This window comes from Erythrolamprus reginae, chromosome 2 (assembly GCF_031021105.1).
Source record: "Erythrolamprus reginae isolate rEryReg1 chromosome 2, rEryReg1.hap1, whole genome shotgun sequence".
In the NCBI taxonomy this organism is placed as follows: Eukaryota; Metazoa; Chordata; class Lepidosauria; order Squamata; family Dipsadidae; genus Erythrolamprus; species Erythrolamprus reginae.
In genome coordinates, this window is record NC_091951.1 from 296,845,259 (window position 1) to 296,864,532 (window position 19,274).

Below are 19,274 nucleotides of genomic sequence, written 5' to 3' on the forward strand. Positions count from 1 at the left end.
CCTTCTCAGCTGGCTGAGTGCATTTTCTTAGAATTCCTGCAGGGGGCACTTTTGCACATTTTCAGAGAAAAAAATAGAAATTTCCTACTTAAGGGGAGTTTGAGAAATACCTAACCATGGCTGCCTCCAACTGTTATTTTTGTGTATTAGGTCCAAACCTCACCTTTGACTCAAGCAACTGTTTGTGTTCTTTATGCCTAGAAATAAACTGGTAAGATTTCTTTCTAACACCAAGAAACTACATCTGCCTCATTTGTTATTTTCATAAATATGTGAATGTTGGGCATATGGTAGATATTTATGCATTTATTCAGATGCAAACATTGCATCTGAAATCCACTAAACAGAAATCTGTGAAATAGAGATTTTATTGTATTAAAAACTGTTACATTTAACCAGAAGCTCCATGCTTCCATCTGGATGGTCTTCTCTCTAAGCAAAAATGCAGCCTTAGGATGAGCATACTATTGCTAACTATGTAGGGTTATAGTTTTAACATATGATTTGAGCAGATAAATGATATTTTGAATACAATATGACTGTATATTTTTTAATGTGCCTTGGTTTTTTTTAGTGAGATAGTTGCTAAATATTTAGAAAATATAGAAAGTTAAACCAGCAGAATACAAATAAGAACAGATGTAAAATAAGATAAGTTAAGATAAGTTCTGAAACATACCGCAATATCCTGGAGTTCCGCAAACTGTTTTCATGGTAACATGATCTGCAACTATCTTGGAAAGTCCAAAATCGGCTGTTATGCAGAAATCAGAAAATTATATTTCTTATGAAATAATTGTTGGATTAGACCTAGCAAATCAATGTTCTACATCAGGTTGGAAGCCTACATAGATGGAAAGGGTGACCTTTGGCTTAATGAGGCAAAGCAATAAAACAGATTTTATGACCGTTCCTTTTCTTCCCAATTGCATGGCTTTTAAGCACACATGATCATAATTGAATAATGTTCCAGTGTCTATCTGTAAAATAAAATGCATGGCGAAAGCACAAAAAACTATTATTGTCTGAAAGAATGTAAATTCAGAGAATATGAGATTAATTATTTTCAAATTTCTAAGAATTATGGCTGCATGCAGAAGTCTGTGAATCAGACTTTGGCTCTGGAATGCTGCCTGCATAATCGGGATAGAATAAAAATATGACAGAAGAAGAAATTAATCCTCTTCTGCATGAAATGAATGGGGCAAGTACTATAAGAAAAACTTTCCTCTTGTTAAATACAATAAACCTAAAAAAATAAAACCTAAAGTTTTATTGATGTGTGGTCACAGGGTGTTCTCTTAGAGAAGATAAAATTGTGATCCAAACAAGGTCCTTTGTCAAGCTGCTTATATATATCATCTCCCTCTGCCTAATTAGGAACAAGCAGTGGTTGATTTAGGCTAAGAGCAGCTTTGTCCTTCATCAGACATAGTTATTTTTAACTTGCTTCATTCTTTGGGAATTGTACAAGGTTGCAATACGAACAAAGTGACTTTGTTTCTAACTCATGTATTGCCTCTACTCTATGTCACTCACTCCTTTTTATTCTAGAAATATGCTTTGTGCAACTTATCTGCTATTGCAATACAGTGGTACCTGAAACCTAAGAACATCTCTACTTACAAACTTTTCTAGATAAGAACCGGGTGTTCAATATTTTTTTGCCTCTTCTCAAGAATCATTTTCCACTTACCAACCCAAGCCCCCGAAACTGTAACCGGAAAAGGCAGGGAGAAGCCTCCGTAGGGCCTCTCTAGGAATCTCCTGGGAGGAAACAGGGCCAGAAACGGTGGGGAGAAGCCTCCATGGGGCCTCTCTAGGAATCTCCTGGGAGGAAACAGGGCCTCCACCCTTCCTGTGGTTTCCCCAATCGCATGCATTCTTTGCTTTTACATTGATTCCTATGGGAAAAATTGCTTCTTCTTACAAACCTTTCTACTTAAGAATCTGGTGATGGAATGAATTAAGCTCGTAAGTAGAGGTACCACTGTAGTTTCTAGCTTAATTTATTGTGTACCCTAAGTATTGCTTTGGTTATAGTCTCTGCCGATTCTGAGCTCCCACAGTATCCTTTAGTATCAACTTGCTAAGGATGCAGTAAAAGATATCAATTATCAATTACCTATTTTTAAAGGTGCATCTGGAGCTGGAGTTGCGTACAATAAATTTTCTGGTTTCAAATCCCGGTGAACAATCCCATTGGCATGTAAATACTAGAAGGAATAAGTGAGGGTATGTAATGTTATTTCATACAATTAATACATTTTCATAATACACTTTATTATTATTTATATGGATTTGGCTTCTGGAGAAGAGCGGAAAATAAATCTAAGAAATAAAATATTTGTTTGTTTGTTTGTTTGTTTGTTTGTTTGTTTGTTTGTTTGTTTGTTTGTTTATTCGACTTCTATGCCGCCCAATCCTGAAGGACTCAGGGTGGCTTATAACAGCAGTACAAATACAATAAGAATAAATACAAAACAGTAAAAGAAGTCGAACAGTTAACTGAGGTTAAAACATAACAAACTAAAAAAAACCCATAAAAAGTTATTATAAAAAGAAAATCACACACCATTCTTACAGTTAGCCATCAGGCTGTGAATTTATGGCCCCCAGGCCTGTCGGCAAAGCCAAGTCTTCATAGCTTTGCGAAAGGCCAGCAGGGTGGGAGTAGTATGGATATCGGGGGAAGTTGGTTCCATAGAGCCGGGGCAGCCACAGAGAAGGCTCTCCCCCATGGTCCCGCCCACCTGCATTGCTTAGTCGATGGGACCCGGAGAAGGCCAACTCTGTGAACTCTTATTAATAAATATGCAGACCACAATTTCATATACTGAAAATAGAAAAATGTATAATTTGTAATGTCAAAAACAACTTGCACATTCATGTGGACTATGAACCACAGTCTTTGAGTATCAAGATGAAGCTACAAATAATATTTGTGGCCTTCCCAAAGGACCTGAGAAAAGTGGATTAAACTTTCTGTGCTTAGGAAGACCTCCTAATCCTGCCAAACTGTGTTGTTTAACTTAAGAAATGTACGTTATTCATCACTCAATCCTTTTGCTTTCCATTTCAGAGATGCACTCATGGCTCAATCCTTTTGATGCTATGATTCAGTTACATTTCTCTGTCCAATAAATAACCTTTAGACTAAAATTGTGCTATTTTAAGAATTTTTATTTCTCATAAATACAAGGACTGTTTTCACCTGCAGCTGCAGATCCAGGGCCTTAAATCTTGCTTTTCTTAATATTTCTAACCTTTATTAGATGAAGTTTGGTTTACAAGTGACCCAGTATGAAATTCACACAGGGGAGGTGAATATCAAGAAACAGTCTAAGCTACAACCAGCCAAAAATTCAATAGCCCAGGGCAGTGATGGTGAACCTATGTGGCATGGGTGCCACAGGTAGCACGCGGAGCCATATCTGCCGGCACGCGAGCTGTTGCCCTAGCTCAGCTCCAATGTCCATGTGTGTGCCGGCCAACTGATTTTTGTCTCACACAGAGGCCCTGGGAGGGCTTTTTTGGCTTCCAGGGAGCCTCCGGTGGGATCAGGGAGAGTGTTTTACCCTCCCCTGGCTCTAGGGAAGCCTTTGTACCCTGGAGAGGTTGAAACACGAGCCTACTGTTTATGTTTATTTAGATTTGTATGCCGCCCCTCTCCGCAGACTCGGGGCGGCTCACAACAAAGTGAAAAAACAATTTACAACAAATCTAAATTTCTACTAAAAACATTTAAAAAACCCCATTTTCTAAACACACATACCATTCATAAATTGTATGTGCCCGGGGGAGATGTCTCAGTTCCCCCATGCCTGACGACACAGGTGGGTCTTAAGGAGCTTACGAAAGGCAAGGAGAGTAGGGGCAGTTCTAATCTCTGGGGGGAGTTGGTTCCAGAGGGCCGGGGCCACCACAGAGAAGGCTCTTCCCCTGGGGCCCGCCAACCCACATTGTTTAGTTCAGTGATTTTCAACCTTTTTTGAACCACGGCACATTTTTTACATTTACAAAATCCTGGGGCACACCACCAACCAAAATGACACAAAACGACACTCTAAGACACTCTCCTCTCTTTTTCCATCCCTGTCTCCTCCCCCTCTTGTGTGTGTGTGTGTGTATACATACTCTTGAACCATTTCCAAAAACAGGTGAGGGCTGGGGGGTTTTCTCTCTTATTTTTTGGGTGCTTTTTATCATATGCTTTAAATCAAGAGTCACTTCTCTCTCTCTCTTTTGTTTCTCTCTCTTTCCTCTCATTCTCTGTCTCAATCGTTTTCTCATTTCTCTTTTTTCCTCCCCTTTTTGCTCATTTCTCTCTCCCTTCCTCTCCTTTTCTCTCTCTCTCTCTCTTGCTTTCTATCTCTTTCTCTCTCTCTCTTGCTCTCTTTCTCTCTCTTTCTCTCTCTCTCTCACTTGCTTTCTCTCTCTCACTCTTTCTCTCTCTCTCTCAGCAAAAAGTTGTGAGACCAGAACCTGAGCTTCCTTCTTCGCGGCACACCTGACCATGTCTCACGGCACACTAGTGTGCCACGGCACACTGGTTGAAAAACACTGGTTTAGTTGACGGGACCCGGAGAAGGCCCACTCTGTGGGACCTAATCGGTCGCTGGGATTCGTGCGGCAGCAGGCGGTCTCGGAGATATTCTGGTCCAGTGCCATGAAGGGCTTTAAAGGTCATAACCAACACTTTGAATTGTGATCGGAAGTTGATCGGCAACCAATGCAGACTGCGGAGTGTTGGTGAAACATGGGCATACCTAGGTAGGCCCATGACTGCTCTCGCAGCTGCATTCTGCACAATCTGAAGTTTCCGAACACTTTTCAAAGGTAGCCCCATGTAGAGACCACCAGAAGTTAGGAAACAGGCCATTTTCGGCCTCCAGAGGGCCTCTGGGAGGCATGAGAAGCTGTTTTTGCCCTCCCAATGCATTGAATTATGGGTGTGGGCACACGGGCATGCACAATAATGCGCACCCATGCTCTTTCGGCACCTGAAGGAAAAAAGGTTCACCATCACTGGCCCAGGGAATCTAGAGCAGTGGTTCTCAACCTTTAATATAGTTCCACATGTGGTGGTGACGCCAAAAATAAAATAATAAAATAATTATGAAACTGAGGGGTGGGGTCTAACTTACCTCGCTGCTGGTTTGCTTCCTCCTGCGCTGCGTGGCTGTGTCTCATGGGTGTGTGTGCTTTGCGCACGCTCGCACGCGCAATGCCGATTTTTTTTTGGGCAAAAATAAAAGCTGAAAACAAGATGGCGAAGCATGCTCACTGTGAGAAATTTGGCTTCTGTGCATGCTCAGAAGTTCCCATAGTAGAGGGGGTTTTTTTTGGCGGTAGTGTATTTGCATGTGGGTGGACCCGCCTGGAGTCGGATAGAGGAACGGTGTCTCAGTTCCTAAGACCATCGGAAATATGTTTTTTCCTATGGTGTTAGGCAAGCCCGGTAAAAGGGTCATTTGATCCCCAAAGGAGTCGTGACCCACAGTTTGAGAACCACTGGTCTAGAGGATCAAATTAGAAAAATTTCAGTAAGGTGCAACTTGGATAGAACAGGACAATATGCAGAGCAGACACGTGAGTGCATTGTTTCACTTAAATGACATTTTTTCTACTCAAGCCTCCAGTATTTCTACATGATGCCATCCGCCATTATTCAAGAGTTAATTAGTCTGTCATCAGTTTCTGAATCTTCAGCTGCTTGTATTCACAGGAGACCCAAAAAATTTCAGCCTCCAGATCAGATAAGCTCCCATGACTCCTACTGCATTGATAAAATTGTTTTCTCTTCCTTCCCAGGGAACTTTAGTTCACAGTTGCCCAACCTTGGCACCATTAAGACTTATAACTCCTAGAATTCCCCAGCCAGCCATTCTGAGAGTGAAGTCCACGAGTCTTGCTAAAGTTGGCCATCATTGCTTTAGATCTTCCCTTTTAACAACTGAATTAACAGACTTTTAGGAAACGGCTTCATTCAAAGGTCCTTGGTACTTTCTCAATTTGCTTTTTTTCCTTGTAGACATTTCATTACCCAAACTAGGTAACATAATCAGTACTAGCTTCATTCTTTGATGAGGACTCTCCTAGAGTTCAGCCAACTGCCTCTGACAGAATTCAGTTAGATTAGGGGTCTCCAACCTTGCCCACTTTAAGACTTGCGGACTTCAACTCCCATAATTCTGGGAATTGAAATCTGCAAGTCTTAAAGTGGGCAAGGTTGGAGACCCCTATGTTAGATCCTGGAGGACTACGGCTGTTTCCAAGCCTCTCCCACAGAGGAATGAAGTCTTTCCCATTCCTTTGGTGACTTTGTGCAATTTTCTTTTCTGACCAAGCTTCTTCATTCTTCACTTTCCTTCTTTCCACTAATTCCTTGTCTCTTTTTCTACCTCTTGTCTTCTCCCCTTTCCCCCTTCTCTTTTCTCTCTCTGCACACTAACTCATTTCTATTTCATTCTCTATCTTTTCGGTCTCTTTCCTCTTTCGTTTTTCTAGCCTGGTGCTTCTTTACTCTACCTGGGTCTACATTGCCTCTGTTTCAGGAGTTGTCTCACTGTTCTCTTTCCTATTAGCAATACGCAAGACCTGACAAGCTGACAAGAGTGTATTGTCTACTTCTGATATCATTTTTTCTCCAATGCCAATTTGACTAGACATCTGTTTTAGTTTAGGGTGACCAAGTAGAGGGCTGAAATTCCTGAATTTTAAAGTAGAACAAGAAAGAAGTGGGATGGCTAAAATGGATTGTGATTTTCTGAAAATAAGTAGGAATGTGTCAGTCCACCCACTTCAGCACTACTTCTATTCATATAGTCTTCTTCGTTTCTTATGTCTCTCTCTCAGTTCCTGCCTTTATGTTTTTCCCCAGACTGATTTATTTTCCTGCTATTGAAAACGTTCCCCCTTTGCCCCCATTCTAATCCACAGTATAAGACTTTTCTTGACTTTTCACTTTTTCTTTTAATAGCCAGTGGTTCCATGTCATATTTTCCCCTTATATATGGCTATGGTAATAACCTCTACCTTTTGCCACTGGCATGCATCTGCAAACGAATTCCTTTCATGAATCATGTCTGATACGCCCAGAGGAAATTATTATCTGTCACTTCTTCAGCCCCATAGATACAAAGCTTTCCTTTTTCTTTTCACTTCACAGGACACTATTTTAGATAATGCTTTCTGTGATTTATTTCACCTCTCCTTCTAATGTTTCCTGGTACAACATTATGGTTTCAGGCTCAGTTCTCAAGGATGAGAAATATAACGAATTCCATTACTTGCTGCCGTTTCTTTGTGTTACATCTTTTCAGCAGTGTGAAGCAGCACAATAGTGCTTGCAATAAATAAATAATCTGGTGTTAATAGCATACTGGATTCATCAAGTGAAATTTATACAATTTTTCAATAAAGTTACCCTAATATAGCTATAATTATCAGATTCACCACTCTTTTAGCCACCCAAAATGGCTAAGAGCCAGGTGGCATATAAGGTTAATATATTATTATTATTATTTTGTTAGCAAGTAAGATTTAAAAATGTAAGTTCATAAAGTATATTTTCCATTTTATAATGTAGCAAATGCATCAATAAATGAAATTGTTTTTTGTAAAGGATAAAATGTAGCAAAACTGGATCCGATTATGTTGCAGAGCCCTCTCTGCTGGCACTGAATTAATTAATTAATTAAGTAAATCACCTTATTAAAATTATCCTAAACTCATACTGGCTTTTTACTTCAGCTCTCTTTTCCCATTTTTCCTTAAGTCATTATGGCTACATAGATGCTATGATGTTAGTCCTAGGAACTGAATAAATTTGTAGATTCCAGGCCCCCTATTGCCTTTATTGACATCAAAGCTTTGACATGAGAGAGGATTCTAACAGTATATTTTGTTCCCTTTGTTCCTGAACCTGGGAAACTAGAAGCTGGAAAGTGTGATGAATTAGGCATCTTTCAAAGGTCACAGGCGGTTTTATGAGAATACCTGGAATGAAATACAACATCTGCAACACCATTTGCAACTATAAATGGAAGATCGCTTATCACCACAGCAACAACAACAACAAAATGGGACTAAGAATGATGAAAAGGATATCAAAGAGCAGGTGGCAACCATAGTGAGGAGGACCTTTAAACATTATGCATCGTGTACCAATCGTGCCTATTCCAAGATTGGGACAGCTTGCTCTGTCACTGCAATGTGCTATGCATGTAGATGCCCTTGAAGAGCATTTAGAAACTTCAACTGATGCAAAATGCAGCAGCATGAATAGTTATGGAGGCCTTTCTTTTAGTACAGGTGACATCTTTTCTCCATGGTTACCATTATCTTCCAATTCTGATGCGGGTAGCATATGTATTTTAGTACCTTGCATTTTGTTTGATGTACTCATGAACTTGTCCACAGGGCTTTTATTTTGCATGCATGTATTTTAAATAAAGATAGTGTAGCCAGGGAAGTTAGATGTGCCACCAAGAATATTCCAGTGCTACCTCACACAGAGAACCTCTGGGGTGGCCTTCCAGAAACCAGGCATCTTTCAACTGTTGGGATTTTGAGCAATGGAAGGTTTCCAGCTTAAGAAAAGTCATCTTCAGTATGAGAAGAAGCATCAGTATAGTGGTGAATAATAATAATAATTAATAATAATAATAATAATAATAATAATAATAATAATAATTTATTAGATTTGTATGCCGCCCCTCTCCGAGGATTCAGAACAGCTCACAACAAAATACAACATGATAGAAATTCAATATTAAAACCAATTTAAAAACCCATTATTACTAAAAAAAACATTCAATTCTACACAAATACACCATTCTCAAATGCTAGTCAGAATGATGGGGGGAGGGTTAGTCTCCCCATGCCTGGCGGCATAAATGGGTCTTTAACATCTTGCGGAAGGCAAGGAGGGTTGGGGCAATTCGAATCTCCGGGGGGAGTTGATTCCAGAGGGCCGGGGCCACCACAGAGAAGGCTCTACCCCTAGGTCCCACCAGACAACATTGTTTAGTCGACAGGACCCAGAGAAGGTCAACTCTGTGGGACCTAATTGGCCGCTGGGATTTGTGCGGCTGAAGGCGATCCCGTAGGTATTCTGGTCCAATGCCATGTAGGGCTTTATAGAATGAAGTGTAAATTAAGTGTGCTTTTTCCTGGTCTTCCCATTCACTCCACCACTCGAAATAGAATACCCTACGAGACTAGACTTTCAATCCTGGGCCTAGAAAGTTTAGAACTAAGACGCCTTAAACAAGATCTAAGTATTGCCCACAAGATCATATGCTGCAACGTCCTGCCTGTCGGCGACTACTTCAGCTTCAACCACAACAACACAAGAGCACACAACAGATTTAAACTTAATATTAACCGCTCCAAACTTGACTGTAAAAAATATGACTTCAGTAACCTAGTTGTCGAAGCGTGGAACTCATTACCGGACTCCATAGTGTCATCCCCAAACCCCCAACACTTTACCCTTAGATTATCTATGGTTGACCTATCCAGATTCCTAAGAGGTCAGTAAGGGGCGAGTACAAGTGCACTAGAGTGCCTTCCGTCCCCTGTCCTATTGCTCTCCTATATCTCCTATACCTTTCTTCTATTCCTATATCGCTTCTTCTATTCTTTCATTGATATGTTCTATTACTATATCTTCTTTTCTATTATTTCTTAGATATATTTTACTATGAGTATCTCCTCTATAACCTTCATCATGTATTTTACTATGTGTATATAGATATATACCTCATTGTGTATTGGACAAAATAAATAAACAAAAATAAATAAATAAATAAATAAATAAATAAATCATTGAGATTGATAAATGTAAAGGAGTTTGGACTGTTATTAAGAAGTTTTCCTTTCATTTAGGGGTCTATTCTGATCAAACAAGTATTTTGAGATGAATGAAATATTAATCGGAGGCTGTGAAGCTAGTAAAACTTACAGCAACCGCTTCCAGGATTTGTTTCACTGCATCAGCAGCATCTCGCTCGCTGTAATATCCTTTTTCCACAATTCTATAAAGAAACAAAAATATGCCATTCAAACTCTGGGATTTCTGGAACAACACAATTCTAAGCAAACGTATTAAAATAAATCACATAATAATCAAGCAACAATATAATCTATCATGATCTGGTGGATAAAGCTCTCACTAAAACAAGTTTACTCTGGTTTAATAAATAAATATTTTAAATATAATAAGGTAATGAAGAAGTAAGAACTCTAGCAAACAGCTCAGTTCCTAGTAACATTATAAAGACATTCATGTTAATTTTCTTGGTTTATATTTCCAAACGTATCTACAAGTAATTCTTGATTTATGGCCATAATTGAACCTGGCAATTATTGTCATAAGTTGTGCTGACCATTTAGTGGGTCACCATGCAATCATACCCAATTATGATCTTTACTGCAGGTGCTAACACTACAGTCATTAAGAAAATCCATTGTCCACAGTGGGTATTTTTCGCTGGAAAGCAGAACTAATCTAATGCAGTTTTTAGCAAAAAAAAAAAAAAACCCTCAAACCAACATAAATTGCAATCATGTGACTGTAGGACATTGCAAATGACTGCAAATGCAGGCCAGCAGCCCCAAATGCTGTCATATAATCATGGTAGGGCAGCAAGTGGAACTTTAAAACTGAGTTGTATGTAGCCCTGGGGAGTTTTGTCATAACTTCAAACAGTTGCTGAGTCAAGGAATACCTAAACTAAAATATTTTTTTTAATGAATACATAAAACATTAATAACAAACAGAAGAACAGAAAAAGGCAACAAAAAATGTAAAAGTCAAGTTAAGTAGAGCAAAAATTGAGTCTACAACTACCTAAACCAGGAGTCCCCAACCTTTCCAGAGGGAGGGGAGATAGTTCTGTGTGGTAGGTGTGCTTCTGTGGACAGCTCCATTTGTATAAGGGCAAGCTTCCACCACTTGTTTGAGTGGACATTCGTGTGCAAACGAAAGCATGCGCTGCTAATGAGAGCAGAGCTTCACGCATGTGCTCAAGTAGCTCCTGCTGAAGCAGACACCTCCATTCACACATAACTCTACTTGTACAGGAGGCTGGCATTTGCAAAACTCCACTTACAAGTACCGGGCACTTGTGTGGGTGGAGCCATGCATGTGAGCACAAGTGTCCACTGCTCGTACAAATGGAGCTGTGTGTTCATGCGCATTCACCTGACACTTGCATGCCCAGTTCAAAACACTGGGCTGCAGCCCAGGGGATGAGGACCCTTGATCTAAACAATTAAGTAATTATCAGATGGATTTAGTAATAGTAAGCAGATTCTTGGCTTTTCCTGCCCCTCCCTTTCTCAGGCTGGCATTTTAGAATTCACTAAAAAAAAGTCAAATGCAGAATTGTTGGCATGCCAGCCTTACGGGTTTAGTAGGCAATAGTAGTCTGCCAATATGATGAACACAGAAGCACCCGGAAAAGTTAAAAAAGAATGTAATGATTGGTGCAGTTATTTCTATTATGTTGCAAAATGGGAAAGAGATCATTAGCCAGTGATTTTCTGCAAGCCAAACATACATACAAACAGGGCTGCGCTCATAGTATCCTGTCATTTAGATTGATTTGAAAAGAGTCAAAACTGTACAAATTCATCGCCAAGGTGTTTTAAACTGGATTAAGAAGGGTGGAAAGATGGTTAGGGTTAGGCTGGCCAACTAGCTGGAACAGATCTTAGTTTCTGCTGTTAAAATATAATTCTAGCAACTGAAGCCCATTCACAGTGAAAATAAAATGCATTTTTAGCCTCTTTAAAAAAATTAAACCCAAATGAGTATCTATTTTATAATTTAATATTTGGGCAAAATATAGCACAACAACATGCACAAACCACCACATACCTGTCGAACAGCTCTCCTCCTGTTACCAGTTCTAAGACAAGGCTAATTTCTGTAGGGGTTTCAAATATCTCCTTCAATTTTATCTGAGAAAAGCAACAAAGTAAGCAATTATCTATTTTTCCCTTCTTCCCTGTAGGCACATAATTTATTTAATAAGTTACAATAAATAGATATATTTTATATATTATCTGATTATTTGGGTATATTCTAATTTTTATCCCCCTCCCCCAATTTATCTCCTTTCTTTCTAATTAAAAATTTCACAATTGATGGTTCAGTAGAAAGCAATAAAGTTTTGTTTGTTTTGCATGTGTCTGTGTTACATGTGTATTCAATAAAAAGAACAAAAGGAAAGCATAATTTAAAAAAGCATGCACTAAAATTACTTTCTTAAGTGATTCTTCAGAGTGTTTGAAATATCTTGAAAGACTACTGGAAATAATTTTAAGTGGACAAGAACTCTGATGCTTTCCAGAACAGACAAATAAATAAATAAATATGGACAGATTAAAAACTTGTAGAGTTCCTTTGGTCTTCTTATGTACAGCAAGACAGGAAAATATATTAGAATTGCCCCCACCCTCCTCGCCTTTCGTAAGCTTCTTAAAACCTACCTCTGCCGTCAGGCATGGGGGAACTGAGATATTCTTTCCCCCTAGGCCTTTACAACTTATGCATGGTATGTCTGTATGTAAGTTTGGTTTTTATAATAAGTTTTTTTTAGTTATTTTAATATTGGATTGGATTGTTACATGTTGTTTTTATCATTGATGTTAGCCGCCCCGAGTCTACGGACAGGGGCAGCATACAAATCCAATAAATAGATAGATAGATAGATAGATAGATAGATAGATAGATAGATAGATAGATAGATAGATTAGATAGATAGATATATTAGATAGATGATAGATAGATAGATATATTAGATAGATAGATAGATAGATAGATATATTAGATAGATAGATATATTAGATAGATAGATAGATAGATATATTAGATAGATAGATAGATAGATTAGATAGATAGATAGATAGATATATTAGATAGATAGATATATTAGATAGATAGATAGATAGATAGATAGATAGATAGATAGATAGATAGGTAGGTAGGTAGGTAGGTAGGTAGGTAGGTAGGTAGATAGATAGATAGATAGATAGATAGATAGATAGATAGATAGATAGATAGATAGATAGATAAATATTCACAATCAGAAATCAAGATGCAGGCTAACATTTTAAAATCTGGGCTTGCAAACAGATACAACTTACAATATTTGGATGTGAAAGTCTAAGAAGAACACCTATCTCAGTTCGGACAATCTTCTTATCTACCTGGTTAAAAGAAAAAGAAAACGTAATAAGGTTTTGAAAGTAATTTTTTCAATGATTTGAATGCGGAATCCACTCTGGGCATTTTTAATAGTCAAGTGAAAATTTTTATGTTAATATTTTTAGGAATATTAGGAATACACTTATGTCAAAAGTCAAAAAGTAAGTTAAAAAAGAAAATTGTAAATCTGCCTCTGGATTATATGAGGAAATATTAATATTATTAAAATTTGTCACCAAATTTAAAAGTAAAGTGAAGATTTAAAATACAAGAGACAAAACAAAAGTTAAGCATGCTATTTATCATTTAAAATTGATACTTAGTTTATTCACATAGTGCCCAAATAATATAAGCATATAAACCGTTAGCAAAACTATTTTGGAAAAATATTCTTTCCCTGAAGAGTTTGCAAAACAATATCAAGCATCTTTTTGTGAATTCGCAGAATTGAATCTATGACAACTTTCAAATAAATCTTAATACTTTTTATGTATGGTGAAAATGTGACAAGCACTTGGTTTGCATCATTAAAGTCTATGTATGGTGTCTAAGACAATAAATCCATGAAAATAAAATTAATACTGGGAGACACCAAGGCCAAGGAGAAGATTTTAAATTTGAAATGAAATGAATCAGTTATTTGGGGCAATTTGGGGAGTATACAAGGAAATCAATGTTTACCATGAAACTGAGAAAAGCAAAGTACAGTATAGATAAACCAATGTACTGTATTTGGTACAGATTAGTGAATGGAAGCCATATTTGTGGTTATTAATACATCACACAGGATTGCCAGCCTCTTTACAAAACAAAGTCAGCATTTTATATATTACTTACTTGGTGTTATGTCCTAAGTTTGCACTCCAGTCCAACAGGGAAGTGGAGTAGGAAAATTCTGCTTGGTTCCTTGCCAGAATGGCTCCCTATTTAAACCCCTGCCACTTTTATGCTTTTGCTGAAGTTTGCTCGCTGTAACCAAATAAAGAGCTGAAGTCACTCCACCAGTCTCCTGTCTCTCAGTATCGGAACTCAACACTTGGACTTTGGAAAAAGGGGCTGATGTTTCTTAAAAGGAAAGGTCTTTTTTGTGCTATCGAAATCCAAATAAATTGGTTGAAGCGGGAGAACAGGAATAAATGTTTAATGGGCAAACAGATTTTTTAGAAAGCTATTCTTTAAAGCTTCAGACATTTTGGGGGTTGTCTTTCTATTTTAAGATGACACTTGTGCCTGTACAACATCACAGACTTTGGTAAACATTGGTCTCATTTCGCAAACACAGCATGGCCTGTCTCCATTCACAAAGCTTCAAATTTCCTTAAATAGTCTCCGCTGTATGCACATCACCATCATATGGTGTACAAGTAAATTATAAATATATTTCATTTACATAGTCATGCTCATAATTATCCGTTTATTTCTGCTGGATGGAAATATGTTAAAGCCTTGGCGTTTGTTTTTAAAAAGCATATAAACAAACGGACTATAAACATGCCCTGGAATTATTATTATTATTAATAATAATAATTTATTAGATTTGTATGCCGCCCCTCTCCGAAGACTCGGAGCGTCTCACAACAAAGGAATTAATACAAGTAACCCCTGATGTAATCTACTAAACAACTACTGCTACACCATTACCATTGAGAGAGTTTACATAAATAAAGATCAGGGCATTGTACAGTAGCTGAAATAAATGGTTCACAATTACAAATCAAAATTACAATCTCCATTATTTCACATGGAGAGAGAATGTTCTCCTTACACTTATAAACAGTTAGACAAGTAACAAAACCAGTAACTTATTAACAAAAATTTGAATGGGGTATAAGCTAAGGTCTGTTTTTAGCACAGCTTATTTACAGCTTTGTGTTCATGAATGTAGGCATTAAGTTCTCACATAGGCAAATCTTTTATGGATCAGCATAATATGCACATAGAAACATAGAAGATTGACGGCAGAAAAGGACCTCATGGTCCATCTAGTCTGCCCTTATACTATTTCTTGTATTTTATCTTAGGATGGATATATCACTTTTAGTGTTCTCATCACATAATCATTCCACCGAGGAGAGGAAAAATTATTGCAAAATTTGTTCTGTCCATTGATCCAAATTCCTATCAATATATTAAACTAGACAAATATAATCCACGATTCTTGTATAAAACCACAATGCTTCCTTGATTGCAAAATAGATAGCTACCCCAAATTATATACGATAGGCATAAACAAGGTGATACCTGTTCTTCAAATAACTTCTTTAGAGTTGCACAGAGCTCTTCAGCAGGCAACTCCTGAAACAACATTTTTTAAACATTATTGAAGTGCTATACTGTAATAAAAAATGGCTCTTGGATTTCTTTTCTCCTTGGGCCGATGAACACATTGGCACTTACTTTGCTGGGACTAACAATGAAAATAATATGTTATACATCATTTGATTGGGATGATTCTTTGGTAATTTTTTATATAGCCTGATTAAACATATATTAATGGATTCTATCTAATATATTCTAAATCTCATATATTTTCCATCTTTCCATTAAAATATCTATATTTATACATAGATACTGTATATCCAATTTCCCACTTCATTCTTAATATACTTGTGAATTAATTGGTTTTTAATAGTGAATTTTTCATCATTTTGACTATCAAGTGAAATGCTTATAGTTTTTTAATTGCATTTTGTACTTCTGCTTCTTAAGGCTGAATACAACATTTCTTTAACTTAAAGTTTCACAAGAAATTATAATTTAGGAATAGCAAAAAACTGCACAACCAGTAAATAACTCAGAAGTTTAAATGAAATCTTGTATTAACAAGAGAGGAATTGTCCCTTTCATTAATAGAGGGACCAGGACTTAAAGTCACAATTTCAGTTCTGAACAAAATAATTACTTATGCTATTACTACTAAGCTCCGCTTTACTATAGTAGTAATAGAAACTAAAGTTAGTTATTAGCTTATTATATTAGTCCAAGCAATTATATTTCATATACAAGTAGTCCTTGAGTTACTATCATAATTGAGTCTGTAATTATGGCTATACGTAATGGTGATCATTAAGTGGGTCACCCCATAAACACCTTATTTTACAACCTTTTCTTATTCTGCTGTCAAGTGTACACAGAGTTTGTAAAGTGAATGTGGTAACATTGGGATTTTAAAATACACTATGAGCTTTGCTCACTATGGGTTTTTCTTCCCCAAAAATCAAAATAAATGCCGATTTCCAGCAAAAAAGTAATAAATTACGCTCACTTGACTATGAGATGCTGCAAATGGCTTTAAGTGAGAATTTGCTGCCAAACATCCACAGTGCAGTGATATGACCATAGGGAAAGGCTATTGGAACTTCATCTAGCTAGGTGTTAAATACCTTAGGGGGAATTCATCGTATATCTACTCGTACAGTTGGCTTTTACTTATTTTATTAACCTGAAGCAGACAAACTCTTAACTATTGGAAGGATGGAAGGAAAAAGAGAAGATGATTAATTTGTCTAGTTGTGACGGAATCACAACCTTTTTTTCCTTGGGTGCCGAAAGAGCATGAACACCCACTATCGCGCATGCACAAGTGCCCAATGCCTGTGGAGGGCCAAAACAACTTCCCCCATCCCCTGGAGGTCCCCTGGAGGCCAGAATTGGCCTGTTTCCCAACTTCTGGTGGGCGGAGTAGGCTTGTTTTTCGTCCTCCCTACATCCCCCTGGAGGTTCTCTGGAAGCCAAAAATGCCCCCCCAGAGCCTCTGTGCGAGCCAAAAATCAGCTAGCCAGCACACACATGCACCTTGGAGCTGAGCTAGAGCAACGGGTCACATGCCTGCAGATATGGCTCCGCGTGCCACCTGTGGTACTCGTGCCATAGGTTCACCATCACTGACTGTTATAGGACCTTTTACATGCACACAAATGGCTCACTTCTGAAATAAGTCAGTAATAGGCTGAAAAACCAAACATATATTGCTACTCTTTCAAGTAAACTCAATTTCTTTGAATGTTTTTTTAAAAAAATATGGAAATTGCCCTTTCTTCTTCTGTGATTTTGAACTTCCCAGCCGATCTACAGTCCAGGTATTTCTTGATAGTCTCCTACCTAGGTATTAACCAACTCTGACTCGAATCCAATTTTCAGAATCAAGTAAGGTTTGTAAGATTCTGTCACCAGCTAGGAGAAAATTCAAAGATGCAATATTTTTTTTTTTGCTAAACAAAATATACCTTTTCAATTATCATACTTTATAATCAGGCTATATTTAATACTCTTATTTTAAGTCACATTCATTCAAAGATAAGGTCCAAAGTATATGAATTTGCACATGCAGAATTCATTCATTCATTCATTCATTCATTCATTCATTCATTCATTCATTCATTCATTCATTCATTCATTCGACTTCTATGCCGCCTAATCCCGCAGGACTCAGCAGACTTTCAAATCAGAAAACATGGACAGTGAATAGTGCTGGACCCTCCAGCACATAGCTGCTTTATCAGCCACATCTCCAGATCAATATACAATAGGTTTTTTTTCTTGTTCAAGCCTGAAAGTTGCACAGATAGTGACTATTCTGCCCCACGGTGAATGAGAGATTCTACTTTCTCCCCTGCTGCCTCCTGGCTCTAGAGGGCATAGTCCTGAGTGGGGAAAAGCTCTGTCCACAAGTAGAATTCAACAAACCTTAGAGAAAGATTCATTTAAAGCAACAACTTGACTATTTGCCCCAGACTGTCTTAACTAAAATAAAGATACTTGCTGGCTGTTGTCTTCACATACTTCTTGATGTTTCTGTTTCTGCTTTGAAGCCAGGTCTGGATTCTCTAATGTTCTGTGGTAAGAGTAGTTCTCTTGTCTAAAAGGATAAGCTTCTAACCCTTGCTTGCAAAGGGAGAAAATACTAAACTAAAATGGAGGCCAGAGATCATGGCTTGTAAGCTGGTCCCTTACATCCTGGCATTCTCTTAAAGAGACAGGCGCCCAATGCTTCTCCCTGAATTTAATACACTGATAGGCTACACTGCAGGTTTGCAGTTACACAGGAAAGTGCCACTGAAAGTATGACAGTGACACATATCATTATTGTAATATACTATTACTAACTCAGTCTCAATTGTTCCCTGAGAGGATTACCATAATGCATTCTAGGTAGGGCTGCCTTTGGAGGCAAACCAGTAGTTGCCGCTGGTAGGAAATATAGTATCAATATTATTAACTGGATACCTTTTGAATTCAGAATAACACCTATAGTACTGTATATTGAAGTCACTGAATGGTTGCCGGCAGCACAATGCTAAGTGCTGCTCATTACCATTACCATGATCTAAACAGCACAACACCAGGATATAGCCAGTAATCTTGCCATTGAATTTGCATATCCCATTATCAAGACTATCCCTTCTAAAAGTTTCATCCCGCCCTGAGGCCTGAAGGCTTCCTCTGTACTATTCCTTCCTTTATAGAATACTCTGTCCTCAGAAGTACATTCAGCTTCCACCTTTTCAGAGTTCCACACACAGCTTAAAATACACAGCTTTATTTCAATGTGCTCTAATAATTGAACATGGCGGGCCCCAGGGGAAGAGCCTTCCCTGTGGTGGCCCCAGCCCTCTGGAACCAACTCCCCTGGAGATTAGAATTGCCCCCACCCTCCTTGTCTTTCGTAAACTACTCAAGACTCATTTATACCGCCAGGCATGGGGGAGTTAATATATTCCTTCCCCCTAGGCCATTACAAGTTATGCATGGTATGTTTGTGTGTATGTTTGGTTTTATTATAAAGGTTTTTAGTTGTTTTATTATTGGATTGTTACATGCTGTTTTTATCATTGTTGTTAGCCGCCCCGAGTCTTCAGAGAGGGGCGGCATACAAATCCAATAAATAAATAAATAAAAATAAATAAATGGACACTTAGTTATTATTATTTTTCCCTTTCTGTTGATGTTGTATACAATGCCCATATCTTTGGGGATTTGAGGTGGTTAAATAAGACTCGGTGCTTAAAAGAGAATAATGCTAAATTGTTCAATTTTCAAAGAAATTGTTTTC

At 37.9% G+C, this 19,274-nt stretch overlaps 1 protein-coding gene across 2 annotated transcripts in view; it reads right to left on the reverse strand.

The window, feature by feature from the left end:
* The window catches only part of CAMK4 (calcium/calmodulin dependent protein kinase IV), a 57,049-nt gene that overhangs the window by 14,912 nt on the left and 22,863 nt on the right, over positions 1-19,274 (reverse strand). The window contains exons 3-8 of one of the 2 annotated variants that reach the window (XM_070742935.1): positions 15,464-15,517; positions 13,162-13,224; positions 11,891-11,973; positions 9,971-10,043; positions 2,126-2,216; positions 680-754 (exon numbers count right to left, since the gene is read on the reverse strand). In XM_070742935.1, the coding sequence (XP_070599036.1) occupies positions 680-754; positions 2,126-2,216; positions 9,971-10,043; positions 11,891-11,973; positions 13,162-13,224; positions 15,464-15,517 (439 nt within the window). The remainder of the gene's footprint in view (positions 1-679; positions 755-2,125; positions 2,217-9,970; positions 10,044-11,890; positions 11,974-13,161; positions 13,225-15,463; positions 15,518-19,274) is intronic. The other variant, XM_070742934.1, reaches the window with a different exon arrangement.